This window comes from Meriones unguiculatus, chromosome 7 (assembly GCF_030254825.1).
Source record: "Meriones unguiculatus strain TT.TT164.6M chromosome 7, Bangor_MerUng_6.1, whole genome shotgun sequence".
In the NCBI taxonomy this organism is placed as follows: Eukaryota; Metazoa; Chordata; class Mammalia; order Rodentia; family Muridae; genus Meriones; species Meriones unguiculatus.
This window is the reverse complement of record NC_083355.1, coordinates 105096038-105115089: the sequence shown is the minus strand read 5'-3', so window position 1 is coordinate 105115089 and position 19052 is coordinate 105096038. Positions and strand designations below refer to the sequence as shown.

Below are 19052 nucleotides of genomic sequence, written 5' to 3'. Positions count from 1 at the left end.
CATGAGATGGCTAGCTGCTTCTGCCCCAGCTGCTTCTGCTGCCACGGACTGTGCCCATAAACTGGGACCGAGTACCTCCTTTCTCCTTTCAGTTACCTTTTTCACTGTGCTTTATCATAGACACAGGAAAAGTAACTAATACAGTGGGGACTTGGGACTGTTTGCCTTTTAAAGTCTCCCAGATAGGCCTCTGGGAGTTAGGGCATGCCCGAGAGAGGAGACGTTTTGGAGGCAGCTGACTGGCACTCGCTGTGTTCCTTAAGTCACAGAGTTTAGACGCTGAGGCCTTCACACTGTATGGTGAGCTGTCTAGGGCCAGGCGAGCCCCCCCGCATCTGTTGCGGGATTGTGGGATTGGTCCATTCTCTGCCTCCATCTTTCTTTCCCTTCTTGTCCATCTCCTTCAGGCGTTGGCCATAGATAAGCCTCATGTCCCCTCTTGAAGTTTGGGCCTGGCTATTTGCCTCTCCGATTCCCCACTTTGCTCTTTTCCTTGGCATTGTCCATTTTCACCAAGACGCAGAAGAACTTAAAGAACCTGTGTAACACTTGCCTGTTATTTGGCTCTTTAGATTTCCTCTGCCTGGGCCCCGGGTGGTTTCAGGTCTGTCTTTGTAGCCACACAGGTGAGGTCCACGTGCCAACACTGTGTTGAAGGCTGCATGTCCTTCACTGCTGGAACACCTGGGGTGGAATTTAAAGTCACCGGCATGGCCATTTCTCCTTGAAAGTGGTATTCGTAGATATGGCTGAGGGCCGGATCCAGAGCTTATGAAAGCCCAGGAAGGTCTTGCTGAAGGTGGGAAAGGGCACGTCTGTGGTTACCAGTGCGGCATGGCCTCTCCCTGCAAACTAGCTCACAGCACACTGACTTCATTCGACTCAGAGCTCAGGTCCTGTGATTTTTTTTTTTTTAAAGTGAAAGGCCTTACGTGTGCAATGGTGTCCCTTGCCTTGCACACCTGCCGCTTGCACTTAGAACCTGGCCAGGTGCTTCTAGTAACTTCAAGTTTTGGAAATAAGGCGATCAAATTATATGTGCCAATTCGATAAGATCACACTGGAACATTTAAAAATAAATGAGTAGCCATGGGTTACCAAAAGATAAAGCGGCCCTGGGAGGGCCGGTGGTAATCTATCCAGGGCTGTCTGTGTTAACCAGGGGTGTCAGACTCGAGCCGGCCCTAATTACCCTCATAAAATGTTACTGCAGCCTTTGAGTCACCCAAAAGCTGGTGGAGGTATGGGAAAGAGCGTACCATCAGGTGGGGCCCTGCTCCTCCCCCTCCACTTCATACAGCTTTTAAAAATAACATCCTTTCCCGAGTCTTCAGCCTCTGAAATTAATCCAGATTCTTATGAGTAAATTCAATGAGTGCTGAATTTTACTCTTCACGTCTCCTAGCTTTAAGTCAGTGTACCTTTTAGATATGAAAAGGGCAGTCAAATAGAGGACTTAAATTTTGTTTTTATTTTATTATTGTATGTGCATGTAATGTATGAGCGTGTGTGTGTGTGTCACAGTGCCTGTGTGGAGGTCAGAGACCAAGTTTTCAGACTGGTTCTCTCTTTTGAGCTTCACGCTCTGAATCAGGCCTCTTTCTCCTTGGGTCTTCTTCTAACAGCCCTCAAGCATGGGTCTGAATCCCACCCTTTGTCCTCTTTGTAATTTGCTTGCAAGTTTGAGGCCACCCTGGGCTACACAGGCTTTTTAAAAAAGGCCTGTTAAGATTGGTACCAACAAGTCTTACTACAGAAAGAGAACACGCGCTCATCTCGTACTTCTTACATTTTTATTGCATTTGTTTTTTGTGGATGTGTGTTTATGTGCATGTGTGCGTATGTGCATGCGTGTGACCTAGGGGTTGAGCTCAGTTTCTTAGGCATAGTATGGGAGTATCTTTACCCTTGGAGCCATCTTGCTCAGTCTTTTTTATTATGTTGTTCTACAATTACTGTTAGTAATTATTAGTGTGTGTGTGTGTGTGCGTGCGTGCGTGCGTGCGTGTGTGCGTGTGTGTGTGTGCGCGCGCGGGTGCGTGTGTAGTGGTCTCATAGGTCTGATGTCACCCTATGGCACTGACATTGGTGATTGGTGGAGAAATGGCATCATGGGATGGATTTTTGCCCTTTTTGTTTGTTTCTCCTAGAGCTTAATTTGATTTTAATAAAGTTTTAGAATCATTTGGGTTTTACTTCATTGTTAGTTAAAGGAGATTGTTGATTCCTTCTGCATTGATTAACACACACAACTTCATTATAAATGGAGAGTTTGCATTTGTATGAAAGAATTCCTACCCTACTTCACCTGTATAGTCATGCCCCTACAGTGAATAAGCATCACTTAGGGACTTGATTGCACCTCTGAAAGAGCTAGGGGACACTGGAGCTACCACAGAGCTCGTGGGTCTGCATATGGCCCAGGTAACACATTAGAGGGGATTTCCATCCAAAGTCATAGCATGCGGACTGGCAGGCATGGCGCCGTTGCTCTTGCTGCTACCTAGAGGACACATTGTGAGTTTGGAATGTCCTCAACTGAGGCAGTCTGCGACCAGATACCGACTTCCCTTGCTGAGTATCTAGCCTCCCTGCTTCCTACAGCAATATCCCTGTTCTCAGGACAGCACAAGAAGCAATTCTTTCTGTTTTTATCACTTCTGCTTTGGGGTAAAAACAAACCTCTCCAAACTAGAGTGAGAAAGTTTAGATGGGTGTTTAAGAAATTCCTCCTTCCTTCCCTCCTTCCCTTCCTCCTTTTTCTTTCCCCTCCTCTCTCTCTCTTCCTGTTTTCTTTTGAGTCACAATCTCTCCATGTATCTGTGACTGTCCCTGACTTGCTGTGTACACCAGGCTACTCCCGAACTCGCAGAGTTCCACCCGCTTGTGTGGGTAAAGGTGTGATCCACTACGCCAACTGGAATGTTTCATTTTTAAACTTCTGCTTCTAGAACAACGGCCCCTCTATTACAGGAAAGGGCACTGATTTCTCTAGGGGAAAATTCTTTGCAGTCATTGTTTTTGTCCACCTGCTTCCCTCTTTCATGTACTTGGCTGTTTCCAAGATGATGATGATTTTACCGATGGTTTTGCAATGTAAAGGTTTCCCTGGTGTCCTTACGCTGCAGCCAATAGACCCAAAGTGCTCCTGGGAGTCCGTCCCATGCTTAGTGTTTTATCTTGGCTCTCCCCATGTCTCTTGAGGCCCACGGCTGGACATTATGGTCATTTGTTAGAGTGACCTTTCTCTGTCCTAACCCCACCCTCTTTCCCAGTATTGTGTAAGTTCTACTGTCACCAGAGAAATTAAATGGACTTGCTGCCTCTTATGGGCTGTGTGTGGTGCCGGGTGCACTGTGTAGTGCCGTCATCACAGTTAGGACCAGGGAGACTGTCTCTGACATGCAGATGAAGAAATGTAGGTGAAGAGCACAAGTGGTATCCTCCAACTTCCGGCCCAAGTACCAGCATAGACAGGAACCCCACAGGCATATTTGCTTGCCGTTGGGAGCCTCCTTTCTGGAATGTTCTTCAGAGAATGTTCTTCTGGTTTCACTCTCGGTCCCCTCTTACGGGCACATAGGCATGAGATGGTTGCCTTTCAGCCCCTTGGAAGACTGTTCTTACCTCAGGAGCCATGCCCCAAGAGTTTTATGTAGCCCGGGACATGAGTGCCTTGCTGGCAGGGGCTGTGGGTAGCCAGCAGTCCACCGGAGGAGTGAGCTCAGGATGTGTGCATGCTCTGTTCAGTTTTACTGCTTTCCTCCCTCAGGCCTCATCTTTTCCCAGCTTGATGGTCCTATAGCCTCTGTTGGCCAGCATGAGTAATTTTTTATAGTTTATTGCCTGCCTTCCTTTAGAGGTCCTGCACCAGGAAAATGGATTCTTCCTCAGGGTCTCCACACCTTGCCCAGCATCTCTTGCCCTGCTGTTCTCTACAAATAATGTTAAGTGGCCTGCTTCCAAAGGAGCCCAAGAAGCACACTTTGCTTAGGCTGTGGAAGTGTGATAGAATGTGGCTCAGTAAAATGAATGGATGCATGGTGAGCAGGAGTTTTGTGGGGCCCGCTGCCCCCTTCCCCAGCTGCCTGGCAGTTTGAAGTTGAGGAGCTGAGTACAAACTGGACTGTGTGTGAGGAGGAGCCAGGAAGGGAAGGGGCAGAGGACCAGGCCCAGTGTATAGGAACCTGCATTGTAGCCTGGTGGCTCCCAATGGTTAGCTAACTACCAGGGTGGAATGAACTGGACCTGTCCAGAAAACTTTCAGCCTCCCCGAACCTGGGCAAAGGTGGTACATGTTGTGAGGCATGGCAAGGTGATGAAAATGTCAGCTGAGGGCTCTCTGGAAAGCTGAGTTTTACTTGGTGACAGATGAGTGGGCTTTATGGCTTCCAGCTTCTGTGTGAGAACTCCTCCCTAGATAGAGCACGTGAGCCCAGAGGCCCTACCTCTACTCCTCCCTCCCTCCAGGCTCTGCAACCCGTCCCACCTCTGCCCTCTGCTTTATCCTCTGAGCCAGGCTCCTCTCCATCCCATGTTGGCCGTTCTTGGGGTCAGGGATCTCTGATAGGAAGCCCAGAACTTCCACATGGTCACATGTGGCATGTAAAGACAGAATTCAGAGCCTCTCTCCTGATCGTCCTGACAGTGACCGGCTGCTTCTTTGCTTTTGTTGTACTTTGATCCATTCATTTTTCCCTTCCATCTTCATTCACCTCATACACAATGCTTCCTTTAGGCCAGTGGAAAGTAATGTCAGGCAAAAGGCTAGGTGTGATTACATTTCGTTTCTCATGTATACGTGGCCGTGTGTTATGTATGTGGAGATGCATGTTTCCATATGTATGGGTTCATGTGTATGGGGTATACTTGCATGTAGGGTCTGATATTGATGTTGGGAGTTGCTTTTACGCTTTATTCACTGAGGCAAGGTCCCAGTAAACCCAGTGCTCACCAATATGGCAACTGTCCCTAGCTGGCTTGCCTGGGTATCCTTTGTCTCTTCCTTCTGAAGCTGGGAATCCAAACTCCCCCTGTCTTGTTTTGCAGTAAGTCCTTAACCATTTAGCCAGCTCCCTGTGTGTGTGTGTGTGTGTGTGTGTGTGTGTGTTAATGACAGTTACATTAATTTCACAGTTTTAACAAGTACCTGCACCTTCCGGCCAGCAGCACTGTGTTTTGGAGCACGGTGTTGACAAGATGACCTTAGCCTTCATAGTAACAGCAGCTGACAGTTGTTGTGCTGTTGCCATGTGCCAAGCCCAGTATTGTCTCGTTTCGTCCTCACCATGGTCCCAAGAAGTAGATGTTTACATAGCAACCCCATTTATATATCAGGAAATTGGAGCTCAGAGCAGTTCAGTATCTTACCCAGGGTCAAGCAGCTGATAAGTTGAAGTAAAACTTGGACTCCAGTCTTTAGGACTCTGGTTTCCATACCAACCAAGGTTAAGGGCTACCCTTTGAAACACTACTGAGTGATACGCTTTACACACTTAGGTGATAACTTTACAGACTTACGGCCCAGAAAAATCAGTGTTGGTGATGGTGCTAAACGCAAAATGCAGGAATAATATAATAGGCCCTGTGGTGACTTAGTTTGGTCAAGAAGTGTACACAGTGCAGTGAGATACAGCCCCACTAATGATACGTAGCATCGTTACTGTTGAACATGACCGAACATGACCTCAATGTGTGTCTGTACATCCCCCCCTTCTCCCAACAGGTGCCCCCTTTTCCTGTCTGGGAGCACCTGACTTCTGACTTAGATCCCCATTGATGCCCCCTCCTCCAGTCCAGAAGGACCAGCCCGGTCTCTTAATGTCAGAAGTCCCCTGACCTGCCCCTTTTACCTGGAGCCGTGGAGCTTTTGATTTGGACCTGAACACAAGCGTGGGACTCTGGAGCAGAAGGCAGCCTCGCACTGCGGCTTTTCACACGAAGCCTGCCTGAAGCACGGCCACACTCGCTGGCTACATCTCTGCTTGCTCTTGTGTTGTCGCGGTTGCCAGGGTGGAGCCGTGTGTGTCGTCAACAACAGAGACATGGGCTTCAAAGATGGAAAGATTCCCTCTGGCCCTTGAAGAAGAAATTCACCAAACCCTGCCGCAGAGGAGCCAGTTGACAATGTAAACCTCAAAAGCCAGAGCACTTCAGATCTGCCCTCTGTGTGGATGGGCCAGCTACAGGGTCAGCGAGGGTACCACAGAGGGAAGACAGGAGGCTTAAGTTTGTGTTCAGTAGATTCCCCCTCCCTCCCTTCCTGCCTTCCCTCCCTCCTGCCTTCAGTTTTGTGAGACAGGGTCTTTTGTAGCCTAGGCTGGTCCCAGACTTTGCCACAGGGAGACCTTGATCTCCACCTCCCAGGGCTGAGATGACAGGCGTGTGTATCTCTACACCTGGCTTTATCTAGTACCAGGATGGAGCTTCAGGAATCACGACCGAGCTGCATTCCCACCTCCTGTACATTCTTAGAAATACCACAATCAGTACATTTAGTAGATGGGGCCAAAGGTTATGAATTCAATAGCACATTGGATTTTTGTCTTCTCTAGTTTTTCTTCTACCTGGCTAGTTAGACAAAACCGCTGTTTTTCTTTCCCTGGCATCTTGAATCCATTCCCATATTTATCTAGTTTTGCAAAATACATGCTGAAGCTGCGTCCTTCCTCCCCCAGCTCCTCCTCCTCCTGCTCTTGCTCTTCCTCCTCACCTTCCACTGTCCTTACACAACTCAGTGCCCATGGTCATCAGACCTGGATACTGAATCTGACGCAGACTCCTGGGCAAGCCCCCTTCCCGCCAGGAGGGGGCTTATCCCTTATCCTGTCAGCTTATCCCTTGCACAGCACTGGCCCGGCCTCCTTGCTTGTTGCCTTCCCAGCCAGGCTGTCTTTTCTACACCACTCATGTTTTTCCTCTCTGGAATATAAGCCGCCTCAAGGCAGCCACCTCCTTGTGTTGCTTTTATTTGTTAATGTCTCCTCCACAGTGACCGGCAAAGAGGTGAATAGGAAGGGAGGGAGAGAAGGAAGGAAGGAACAAACAAACGAATGTCATTGGTCATTTGAGGTTGGGTAATGCTGGAAATAGCCTCAGAAATGTCATGTGAGAAACATCAAGAAGTATTTACCAGTCATTGAGGGGACACACCCAGGTCCCTTTCATTTTAAAAACAGGGTCTTGATGGCCACACTCCCCATCAGCCCCTGAGCACTGCATTAAGTATATCTGTTATTACTGTTAGAGATTTTTACCGTGGAACACTGTTGGCCAACTAGACGTATCTTATCATCTTGTAACCAGAACACAAATGTGCATTGCACGTATGTACACACATACATCTCACAGCGTGCTACTGCAGGTCTTTTCTACTCTCTTGTGTTTGTTTCTATTCTGTCCTTTAAGTTATGACCCATTACCTTGGATTGAAGGCCCATCAAGGCAGAGTGTCATACAGTTTGAAAAAACAAGGTTTAAAACATGCCAAGGAGATGGCCCAGCAGGTAAGAGCATAGGACCTGCAGTCAAATCCCCCAACACGTTTGTAAAGAGATGGGGGGGATTGTGCCCGCGCCCACCAGTAAGCCTGGCTCTGTGGGGGCAGAGAAGGGAGGATGCCTAGGGTTTTCTGACCAACTGCCTGCCTTGACATTCTGTCCAGGGTACCAAGGCAGAGAGTGATAAGCATCGCCTGGCATCCTTGTCCCTTACTGTCTCCTCTGCACAGTGCTTGCGCCTTTATACTTGCACACAAGCCACACATACACACACACATACACACACAGTGCTTTTCCTCTGGAATTCTATATCTAGCAAAGGAATTTGAACTTGCAAAGCTGGTGTCAGGCTGACTGCTAAGTGTGTTTTACAGAGCTGTGGGATGGGGTGTGTGTGTAAGGAGCCTGCAGAAAAGACCCCTCCATCCAAACTGCTCCAGAAGTCTTGGTGGGGGGGGGGGGAGACGAACCTTTTCCTGGTAAATTTCATTTAGTTTTTTTTTTCTCCCTCAAAAGATTTTTCTTTTTTCTTTTTTCCCTTGTATGTTGATTTTTCCCCCCTAAATCAATGGTGTTGTCAATGACTACTCAGATAGTTTTAAACATATATACATACACACACACACATACACACAAACTTGATTTTATTTTTATCTTTGCACTAATTGTTCCGCTCTGGTGTGTGTGTGTGTGTGTGTGTGGTTTGATGTATGCGTGTACATGTGCATATACAATCACATAATACATACACATATATGTATATCTATGATGAAAATGCACCTCTAAGGGAAGTGTTTTATTGTTTTGAATTTCTCAACAATCTAATGGCGCATGACCTTCACAGTTATTTCCATTAAAAAAGTCTGCATTCTTGTCTTCAGATGAGATGCAGAGATTTCCATAAATGCCCTGACTCTCAAAACTGTAATCAAATTACACCCCTTCTGCAAGAGGCATTCAGCACAATTTTTCCTGGCCCTTGAAACTTGAGTGCTCTAGGCCCTGCACATTTCCATCTCAGAAGTTTCTAACTAAACCACATGAATTACCACATGAAACCAAAGAGAGGGCTCGAAAATGAAGGGCGCTTCCAGCCTTTCCCACCACCCTGAACCCCAAGGTCTGTGCTTCCATGTTTTACCCTAAAACCATCAGAGGCTTTGACTGGGTACCCCCAAGGTCTGTGCTTCCATGTTTTACCCTAAAACCATCAGAGGCTTTGACTGGGTACCCGTGGGTGCGTACCCAAGAAGCACTGCATTTAGCTTTTCTTCCACTGCAGCTGTCAGTGGGAGATACACTGCATTTTAGTATTTTACTGCTTTTCAACCAGTGCCTATCTGGTGAGAAAAACAACAACAATCTCCCCAAGCGAAAGAACCAGGAATCCTGGACCTCAGTGGAGTAAGGGCAGGAATCGCTTCTTAGGATCCAGAGCCTGAGATTGTTAATGAGCACTAGCACATGGAGTTCGCTACATGGACTAACTAAATTTGACGACCATGTTACCAAGGCCTGGCAACAGGAACATTCTAGAAGCTGGGTGGTTGTCAGTGGGCTTGCCTTCCTGCATAAAGAAGTTGCAGCGGCCTGGGCCTGAATGTGTGGGGTGCACAGGAGGCAGATAGTGTAGAAAGGGGCTTATGCTACAGTGTATTGTTCAGCCAAGGCCACAGCACGGGTGAGGAGAGGTTGGTTTAAATTTGTCAGTTGCAAGAACCCCTCCCATGTCACTGCTGGACCTAAAAAAAAAAAACAGATCGGGTTGAATGAAATGGGACATGTCTAGTCAGACATGTTCTCTTGCTAAGATCTCTTACCTTCCACTTGTTGGATACCTGCAGGCATGGCCACTGTGTTAGCGTTTTCTGTAACACCGTCCCCGGGCCTTCGGCCTGTCTCTCCCCCCAGTGCCGTGACTTGCACCATGACCTGTGCAGAGCCACTTAAGAATGGTTGCTTGGCCTCCCTCTCAGCAGCTGGATCACTTACTGGGGTGGGGGATAAATAGTATCACAACATGAATGGGATACTTGCCTTGGGATTGGCAGAACCACATTCCTGGCTTATAGTTGTTTACCTGAGAAGGCTGCTTGGGCCCCTGATTGCTTTGTTGTGGGTGTTTTCAGGAGAAAGATTAAACTGCCCTGCCTTGAGAAGTCATTTTGATGGAAACAAAGGCTCCTGCTGCTGGGACCATCTCCTTGTAGAGTGTTTCTTGGCCATGGCCTTCCTGTAGGCTTAGGCCACACTGTGCTCTGGTACCCTGTCCCAGGGCTCAGCTGGGAGCCAGCCCTCCCAGTTCTGAAGAGCTAACTTGCTTTTTCTTCTTTTTCTTCAAAATGTAGTTTGTAATTCATTGCCTTACCAGCTCTCACCCCACACCTGCCCACTCCTTACTTCTTTAAAATGTTTTTCAAGACAAGGTTTCTCTGTGTAGCCATGGCTCTCCTGGACTGGCTTTGAGTTCTGGCCTCAAACTCACAGAGATCTGCTGGCCTCGGCTGGGATTACAGACACGTGCCACTGCGCCCAGCTCTTTTGGCTTTCTTTCTTTAAGGTATGCCATGAAGATTTTTCTGTAGGAAGAGATAGAGGATACAGGGCCCGCTTTACCTGCAAAGTCAGGTCAAGCCCTGCAAACTATGCCAGACCTAAAAACGTGTACATGAAAGGAAAGGCTGTGTAAGTCAATGACTTTAGGTCTTTAACTGCCCACATGATCAAGCCTTGCATGTATGTCTTCAGCATAGATGCTCTGGGACCCAGTAACTGGGGTGGTTCCAGGTGTGGCCATTGACCATGGCTTTGCAGGACTCTCAGGCTCCAGCTCACCGGAAACGGTTCATTCTAGGTGTGCTGCTGTTACTGAGGCATGAGAATTATTTTAGAGTGTGTCACGAATGCACAAAGCTTGTAAGGAAACTATTTGGCAACGTAACAAGTGAAATACAGGAGAGAAAAATTGTTTCAAGATTTTTGCAGTGACTTAGCTTTCTTTAGTGTTCCTTCAATGTGATGTCCTTGTACTTTTCTTTCCCGTGTTAGTTAAGAGGTTTTCTTGTCTGTTTTCCTAAATGTTGGCAGCACCACCAGGGAGAAGGAGGGAAAGGGAAAGAGAAAGAGGAGCATGGGGTAGGTGGGCGTGGGACTAGGTGATTTAGCTTTTTTTCTTTCCAAACCTGTAAATATTTACAAATGACCTTATCAAATGCTTTGGGTACACTTGGCCCAGCTGAAAGAGGGCAGTGTGAGCTGTTCCGCTTAAGGCCCACCCCCCTCCCACTTTTAAAGCAATATGCTGATCTCAGATCAGTTGCCTTCAGCCAGCCCAAACGTGGCCTTAGGGAAAAGCTTCCTTCCCCCAGGGAACAGTTTAAGCCAATTTGCACTTTTACCGCGTGACCTCTTCTAAAGATTCCTAGAGTCCTGGAGCAGATTGCTGTGAACGGAAGGGCACCCCCCCTTCCTAAAAATAAAAAATACGTTGTATTCTGGCTTAGGTTTGCTATTGTTGCCTGGGCTTTTGTTTCTTAGGGGAAGGTAATTATAAATTCCATTCCAAGCATAAATGTTCTTTTGTGAGCTAGTTGGGGGGACGGGACACCAAAAACAAAGAGTGGATTACTTTTCCATTTTTGTAAGATTGTGCCAGGATAATGTGGTTTAAAACAGCTGGGATTTTTAGAACAGAAATGGAGCATTGAGGTTGTCTCAGCACTCCTAACGTGAACATCAGCCAAATTATAGATTTTTGGAAAAGGCTGTATATTCTTCCAAATTCATTCTGGAAAACAAGGGATTCTTGTTTTGGGCTAGTTCAGATACGAAAATTGTATTGTTGTATCCACACAGTCTGGGAACAACATGGTCATCTTACCTATCCTACTTAGTGCAAAGAACAGCAACAAGCATTCAGTGGTGTCCCGATGTCAGAGGACAACATTTGAGTCTGGGAAACAGTTAACAAGTAAACAGGAAACTTTTGGGAGTACTACACAACACTCCGTACTGTATTAATACGTTTTCATTTTAATTTTTCTCTGCAGAGCATTGGGAAAGGGTCATTGTGGTGCATAGACCCAGAGTATAGACAAAATCTAATTCAGGCTTTGAAAAAGACACCTTACCACCCTCCTCCTACTCCTCAGGCTTATCAAAGGTAAGTAAAATGGACCGTCGGATTATTAATTATTTTTTTTAATTAATAAATTCTCCTGGAATTTTGTTATTTTAGCAGAAAATAATTTAGTAGGGCTGTATGAGATTAAAAAAAATAACTGCAGATAAATGAGAAAAAAAATTAAGCGTGATTAGGAGGCACATTCATTGATGTGTTCCTGGGAGCCTTACCGCTTCTGCTGCTCCAAGGGTCTGCCTCCAGAAGGCTTCCTGGTTGGAGAAACAGTGTCTTCCTGGGTAGAGACATTCACAGAGGAAAGCTGACAGTCTCCAGATCTCTGTGCATCACGATTTGTTGGGCCAAGAGCAGCAAGGTGAGCGGGTGATCCCATCTTCCCATGGCCTGACTGTGTAGACGCTGAAAGAGGGCTTGCTTGGTTGTTGTCATCCCGTTTCCATGTAGACGGGTGCCCGAGTGATGGGTTTGTTGTGGTTACTAAGTGTTTGCCTTGAGCACAGCAGCCGCTCACCCTCCTCACATGTCTGTTTGTCGTGAGATGGAGGTCACAGTTTTGCAAATATATAGTGGGAGGGGGTAGTAAGTAGATTGTCGCAGTTTGAGGAAGCATGTTAGGGCTAGGTTCAGAAGAGAGGGCCATACAGAACAAGGAACCAGATTTCAAAACCAGATTTCATGAGTCTTAGCTACTCATGGTGCTTTGGTTTGTCATCAACCCCTCCGAGAAAGTTCTTGAAAATGATTTTGCTTATTTGTGTGTACGGGTGTTTTGTCTGCATTTATGCAGTCTATGCCTGCAGCACTTGTGTGCTTGGTGTCTGGAGGCTGGAAGAGGGCATCACATCCTCCAGAACTGGAGTTACAGATGGTTGGTATGAGCCACTGTGTGTCTGTGCTGGAAACTGAACCTAGGTCCTCTGGAAGAGGAGCCAGTGCTCTTAGTCACTGAGCCATCTTTCCACTGAGTCTCCTACCAAGAAATTCTAGAAGACATGTAGCAATGTTTCTTTTGTAACTCTCCAGTTAGAAAAATTGTCCCTGGACTAGACATTCATGTTAATTGGGAATGGCCTGATGTCAGAAGCCTAGGGAATTTTACAGTCCACTTGCAGATTTTTCTGTTCTGATGTTTGTTCTGCAGGAGGGCACACAGAGTGAGCCTCTGACGTGGCATTAATGAAGTTCTTATGCATTCCATCACAGGCCCTAGACAATCAGTCTCCGGCAAGAGACGGGAGAAGCAGCTGGGCTCTATGAGAGGACTGCTGTATGTCTGCCTTTGCTAGGCGATTAGCTTGATGGTAGCCATAGCAACTGAAGTGTCTCCATGGTAACGCGTAGCCGAGACAGGTGCACTTGCATCACAAGGCTGTTTGTTGCCTGGCAAAAGGACAGGCCATTAGTACTTAGATATACGCTGTTGCCTTAGAAACAAATAACCCTACATAGCAACTACAGTTGGTTCACAAGGGTATTTTTGGGGGGCTGGGGGGAACCAAGGTTGTAGCCGCCTTTGTCTGTGTTCATAAAAATCAGTAGAAGCATACTTTATTTGAAATGACAACTTGAGGTCATATAGCTGTAGGAGGAAAAAAAAAATGGGATTTTCTAGAGCAGCCTAGCCTACATTGTAGAAATGTCCAGAAGGACAGAGCCATATGCTCGGCTTTCTCCTTGTGGTTGTAGCCACTCCTGAAATGGAAACTGGGATTGGAGTAGGGTTGGTGGGGAGCCTGGCACTAATTACTGAACTATTCCCCGTATTCACAGTCTCTAAACCCTGCCGCGCCTGTTTCTCTAGTTTCTACCCTAGAAGTACGTCACGCCCATTTGCTTCTAGCAAGTTAAAAATGTAAGTGTTATTCACTGGGTCGTGTCATTGGTTCGCTTAGGCCAGTGTCCTGTTGCCAAATGTGACCCCAAGGGAAGCACTGCAATTGTTTAATAATTTGAAGGATTCTAACCATGCTCTGGGGGTTGCATGTGGAACCTACTCAGGCCAGAGGTATTGTGAGCTGGCCGAAGCCTAATGACTTCTCTTGAGTTTTAATATGGGCATAAAAATGCAGATGAAGCAGAGCTTTTATAGCAAAGAATAATTTCCAGATGACCACTTGAGATCCTGTTCTGTCACTTGTAGTTAAGTGGGGGGGGGGGGGGGCACAGTGGACTCCGCATCAGTTACCCACGCAGGTGCTTAGATCTCAAGTCCATCAAGGTCACTGGATTCGGAGTGAGGTGACTGGTGACATTCCAGCCAGTCACTTCCACCATTCGAATCCGGGGAGCACTTCTCCATGCCTTTGACAGGGTTTGCTTGAGGAGCCTGTAGTGTGAGAAATGAGACTGGGGCCGCTGCAGGCCTGGTAAGGAGTTTCTGTGTACCAGGCCCCTTGTTGATGTAATTCTGGGAAGGTTGCAGTGGAAGAATCAGTCATGAGAAGATACCAAAATGCTGAAGCAACCTGATCTGGCCAGGTCCACTGTGACTCAGGGGATCATGGTCAGGCCCCGTGTGGATTCTCCTGTGAAGGGCACCTGGGAAGGGTTTGGCTTCTGTGGAGCTGGTCCTCGGCATGCCAAAGAAGATGGTGATTATACAAGACAGGCAGCTATTGCTGTCCCTCGCAGGTGTGCTTGGCAGAGCGCTGTACTGAGCTGCAGGTGGCTGGAAGCTCTGTGATGAAATAAAATAAGACACCTGAAAACACTGCCCCAAGCCTGGTGCACGTCCAGGCTAAACACTGCATGCTGTTGACTTTGACTTTTCCCTCTTTTCCAAAATTTTGTGAGACTGTTCTCTACACCTGCTGTTTTTTTTTTTTTTTTTTTTTTTTTTTTTTTTTGCTATTAAATATGTTTTTAAATAAAATTTGAAGAGGGAGGTGACATAGCCCTTGTATTAATTTACACAGGTCACCATGACAAGCTACCACAAACTGAGTGAGCGGATTGCCTCATAGCCCTACTTGCCTCGAGCCCACGGGTTAGCAGGGCCGGTTTCTTCTGGAGTTGGGGAGGATCCGGCCAGCCTCTCCCCCGGTTCTGTTGGCTGGCTGTGGTATTCCTCGGCTTATATTTTACAGCCACAAGGGGCCTGGGACCACTAGGACTTCTATGCAGGTATTTTAGAATGGTATAGTTCAACACTTAGCCTTCTGGAGAAGCAGGAACTTCGGATGTGTTGAAAATGGGAGTTTCAGGACACTGGAACCATCCTAAAATTGCTCCTGTGAGCCAGCTGGGACAATTGGAACAACAGACTAAGTGATGTTACTGCATTAGAAACGAAATACAGAGCAAGTGTCTGTGAGCTCGGACCGAGAGAAGTGAATGAGGTAAATTTTCCGTACAAAAGAATCCCATGTAATTGATGAGAATGGTTCTTCCCCAAGGACTTCTTGCAAAAGCTGGACTATAGAGGAGTGGTCCTAGAGGACTGTCTTAGTTTGGGTTTCTGTTGCTATGATGAAAACACCATGACCAGAAAGCAAATTCAGGAGGAAAAGGTTTATTTAGCTTACATTTCCTGATCATAGCCCATCATTGGAGGAAGTCAGGACAGGAACTCAAGCAGGGCTGGAACCTGGAGGCAGGAGCTGATGCAGAGGCCATGGAGGGGTACTGCTTACTGGCTTGCTTTACATGGCTTGCTCAGCCTGCTTACTTAAAAAAAAAATGCAGGACCACCAGCCCAGGGATGGCTCCACCCACCACGGGCTGGGTCCTCCCCCATTGATCACTAATTGAGCAAATGCCTTACAGTTGAGGCGGTTCCTCAACTGAGGCTTCTTTCTCTCTTGACTCCAGCTTCGTCAAGTTGCCACACAAAACCAGCCAGTACAAGGACGTCTGTAGTGAGCAAACTTGACAAACGCTGCTTGTCCATCAAGGCTCCTCTCGATTGGTCAATCTGGGGCTGGAGAGATGGCTCAGCGGGTTATGAGCACCGGCTGCTCTTCCAGAGGACTCAGGTTCAGTTCCCAGTGACCACGTGGCAGCTCCACAGATATTCATGCAGGCAAAACCCGTATACGTAAAATGAAGAGAAGCACTTTTTAAGCTCCGCCTCTGTGGTGGGAAGGTGGTAATAAGCGATGTCATGCCACGTAGTCAGTCTCCTACCTCACGTAAATAATGCCAAAGGAGCAAAAAATTATTTTGGCCCACAGTTTCCATGCATAGCCCTTTGGCTCCATCACTTTAGGGAAGCAGCAGCCCGTAGATAGATTGTGGCAGGAGGACGTGATCGCCGGGGGCTGCTTACCTCATGGCCATAGGGTAGCTGAGTTGCAACATTCCATTCCAGATTACCCCTGTTACCTAACTTGTAGTAACCCCCCCATTATTTCCCAGCCACAAGCTAGTGGCTGACCCTGCAGCATGTGGGTCTTCGGGGTGGAGGGGCCATGTAAGTTGTTCCAAGCCTAGTGGTTGTCTTCCTGCTGAAATCCATAAGCTTGTTTTAACCACAGGGGGGAACTCAAAACAGTGGCCTTGTCCTCCCCCAGGCTCATCTCCAGCACACTGAGTTGGCACCCCTCATGGCTGCTGATGTCCTCAGAAATGAGGAATGTCTAAGATACTCGTTCAGATGGGAGCAGGCCGGGGAGACGCGGTGACTGCATAGGAAACAAGATCCTGGGACAGAAAGGGACCTTAGACAGGAAAAGGCGAATCCCACTAACCTGTGCCTTTAGCTGAAAGTAACGTGCTCATGTTGATTTCTTAGCTGTGACAAGTGTGTCATAGTGATGTAGGATGTTAACAAGACAAGCAACTGAAGTGGGGGGGGGAGCGTGGAAACGCCCCGATCTGTTGTAAAAAAAAAAAACAAAAAACCAGCTCCCCAAGCACAGGCTAGTTGAGTTTGCTGGTTGTATTGGGTTTACACCCAAATCATTCTTGCTGTGATGTGAACTGTCCTTGACTGACTGAGCAGTTGGCTGATGGCTTCTCTGTCATTGTCACAGTATCGCTGAAGAGCTGACAATCAGGCCTTCTTCCTTCCTTTCACTCTTTGTAGGATCTGCTGAGCCACAAGAAGGGTGTCACAGTCCTTTAGCAAGCACAGTTCCTGGCCCCTTCTCACTGTGAAGTGGTGCTCAGCTGTGCTTTGTAGAGTCCCCATGGCTGAGTCCAGGGACCGAGGCCAAAGGAGCTTGCATAAGGACTCCGCACCTTTGCCAAGGGTGCAAGCGTGGGCTTCAGAGGAGGGAGGGCTGCTGGTTTTGATGTCTTGTCTTTTCTTCTGGAAAGCATGGTGGACTGATTTCATATTTATCGAGTTGGGTATGACCGCCTTCCTGGCTGGGGCCTTTCTCATGAGGGTGGGCATGCTTTCCGTAGATACTGCCAGAGCACCTTCTGAGGTTTGCTCTCTTCTGATCTGTGTTTCCATCAGCTTTAGTTACGTTCATTTATGTTGTGTGTATGCTTGCATGCTTGCATGCATGTGGGGGGTCAGAGGACAACTTGTGAGAGTGCCTTCTTTCTGCCAGATGGCTCCTAGGAATAGAACTCAGGTCCTCAGATGTGGTGACCGCTACCTGCTGAGCCATCTTGCCAGCTTCTCATCAGCCTTTAAATGAAATTCCCAGGCTTATTTTATTTTATTTTATTTTATTTTATTTTATTTTATTTTGCCTTTCTTCGTGTCATGTTAAGTTAAAAGATAGTTCCCTAGCGGGTGAACTAAGCTTCTGTCTATTGGGGCCCTTATCCGGTGGCGTTTAAATGTTGTGATACGAAACTGATGTCCCTGAAACGGTTGACACGGTTACCACAGTGCTTGTGACAGCAGATAGTTGTAGCAAGTTGTATGTGTGGCTCTGCTGTCATGTTTTTATTGGTGGAGGCATTAATCCCAAGTCAGCCTGCAAGAAAATATCATGATCCTTCCTCAGCAGACGAGGGCGGGCTGGGTGGTGCACCAGCTCGGCGGTTTATCAGGCCTCCCGCTCGCTCAGTTCTTACAGAACAGGAGCTCGAGCACCCCTAGGAAGCTTGGTAGGTTTTCCGGTGGATGCATAGAAATCCCTGCATTCCAGCAGCTCCGGTTACTGTGACAGGTTGGTCTGGTCTTGTGTGGGTTCTAAGTGGTCAGAAACGTGGATTGAGGAGCTCTGAAAAATGATGGCACCGTATCTTCTTATGATTTGTTTTAATGTGGTGTTTAGAAATCACTTCAAGAAATGGTCATTCTCACTTGTTAAAAATGTAGTAAAGAAAACCGAAGACATGCTCTTCACGTTCTCTGTCTCTATCTCTCTTCTCTCTCTCTCCTGGTCTTCCTCTCTGTCCCCATAGCAATTTAATTTAGTTTTAGTGGCCTCGTCCAAGCATTTGGCCTTTCTGATATTGAGGTTCTTCGTGAAAATGGTTGAGTTTTAATGTTAAGTCCGCAGAGTTTTGGTGGCTCCTTCTTGCGACTGTAACTCTTTAAATAGACTAATCCTGCTAAGCAGGTGGTCACTGGATAGCCACCTCAGGGCTCATCCATCTGTTTGCTTTGACCAAGCCCTGAGAGAGCCCACAAGGTGGATAGGATAGCTTTGGCTGCAAAGGTAAGACTGGTAGGGGCCCCTCGGGAAAAGCCTGCTGAGGAGGAAGAAAGCTACTGAGGTACTTGGGAAACTTATCCTTTTAGACAATTAAGAGATCAGTAAATCTTAAAATGTTAAGCTTGTTAACAGAACAGTGCTAATTCCTCCACTCAAAATGCTGAATTTGCACACAGCAAAAACAGCTTACTCATTGCTTGGATAGCGTGATACAACACACACACACACACACACACACACACACACATACACGCACACAATCATTCATTCTAATATTTTAACATATTGTGTGGTAGAAGGATTACAAAGCCACAGAGAAACCAGTCTTAACTTGCATTGAGGGAGATTAATTGTTAGATCACCGTGTCCTTCTGTGTTTTAATTTGGTCAAGTCTAAAAGAACGCGAGAAGACTTAGGTCAGTGGCACCAGCATCACAATTCTATTTCATGGTAAGCAACATATCTGACGGAAACCATAAATAGTTCTCTGATAAAGGGTGAGTTAGTACGTTTTTCTCCACTCATTTTAAAAGGAGAAGTAAAAAAAAAAAATTGCAGTCAGTGCAAAGTCTCACTGTGCTAAATTGCTAGGTGAGTGTGCTAAGTGAACGTAGGAAAACAGGTCTGGGGTTGGACTGCCGAGTTCTCTGTACTCCCACTTCTAGATGTGCGTCTCATCCTGTCAGAAAAACTGGAGAGGGTGGGTAATGGAAAGCATTTCTCTATAGGACCACTGTCTTATTTGTAAGCGTTAGGCTGCCCAGTCTGAGCTTTCAAATCCATTAGTCGACTATAATTTTATTTTCATATCAAATCACATTATCTATTGACTTCCATTATGTTTTGTG

General features: G+C 46.9%; 1 protein-coding gene and 1 long non-coding RNA gene across 8 annotated transcripts in view; one reads left to right on the top strand and one right to left on the bottom strand.

Annotated features, from left to right (window-relative positions):
• Foxn3 (forkhead box N3) overlaps window positions 1–19052 on the top strand; it is a 369982-nt gene that overhangs the window by 209813 nt on the left and 141117 nt on the right. For all 7 annotated transcript variants that reach the window (XM_060388027.1, XM_060388030.1, XM_060388023.1 and 4 more), the window contains one exon: window positions 11549–11661. In XM_060388027.1, the coding sequence (XP_060244010.1) occupies window positions 11549–11661 (113 nt within the window). The remainder of the gene's footprint in view (window positions 1–11548; window positions 11662–19052) is intronic.
• On the bottom strand, window positions 7553–12154 carry LOC132655288 (uncharacterized). Its single transcript, XR_009593053.1, has 3 exons — window positions 11853–12154; window positions 9900–10078; window positions 7553–9241 (listed from the first exon to the last, which is right to left on the bottom strand). It is a non-coding gene; the product is annotated as an uncharacterized LOC132655288 (long non-coding RNA).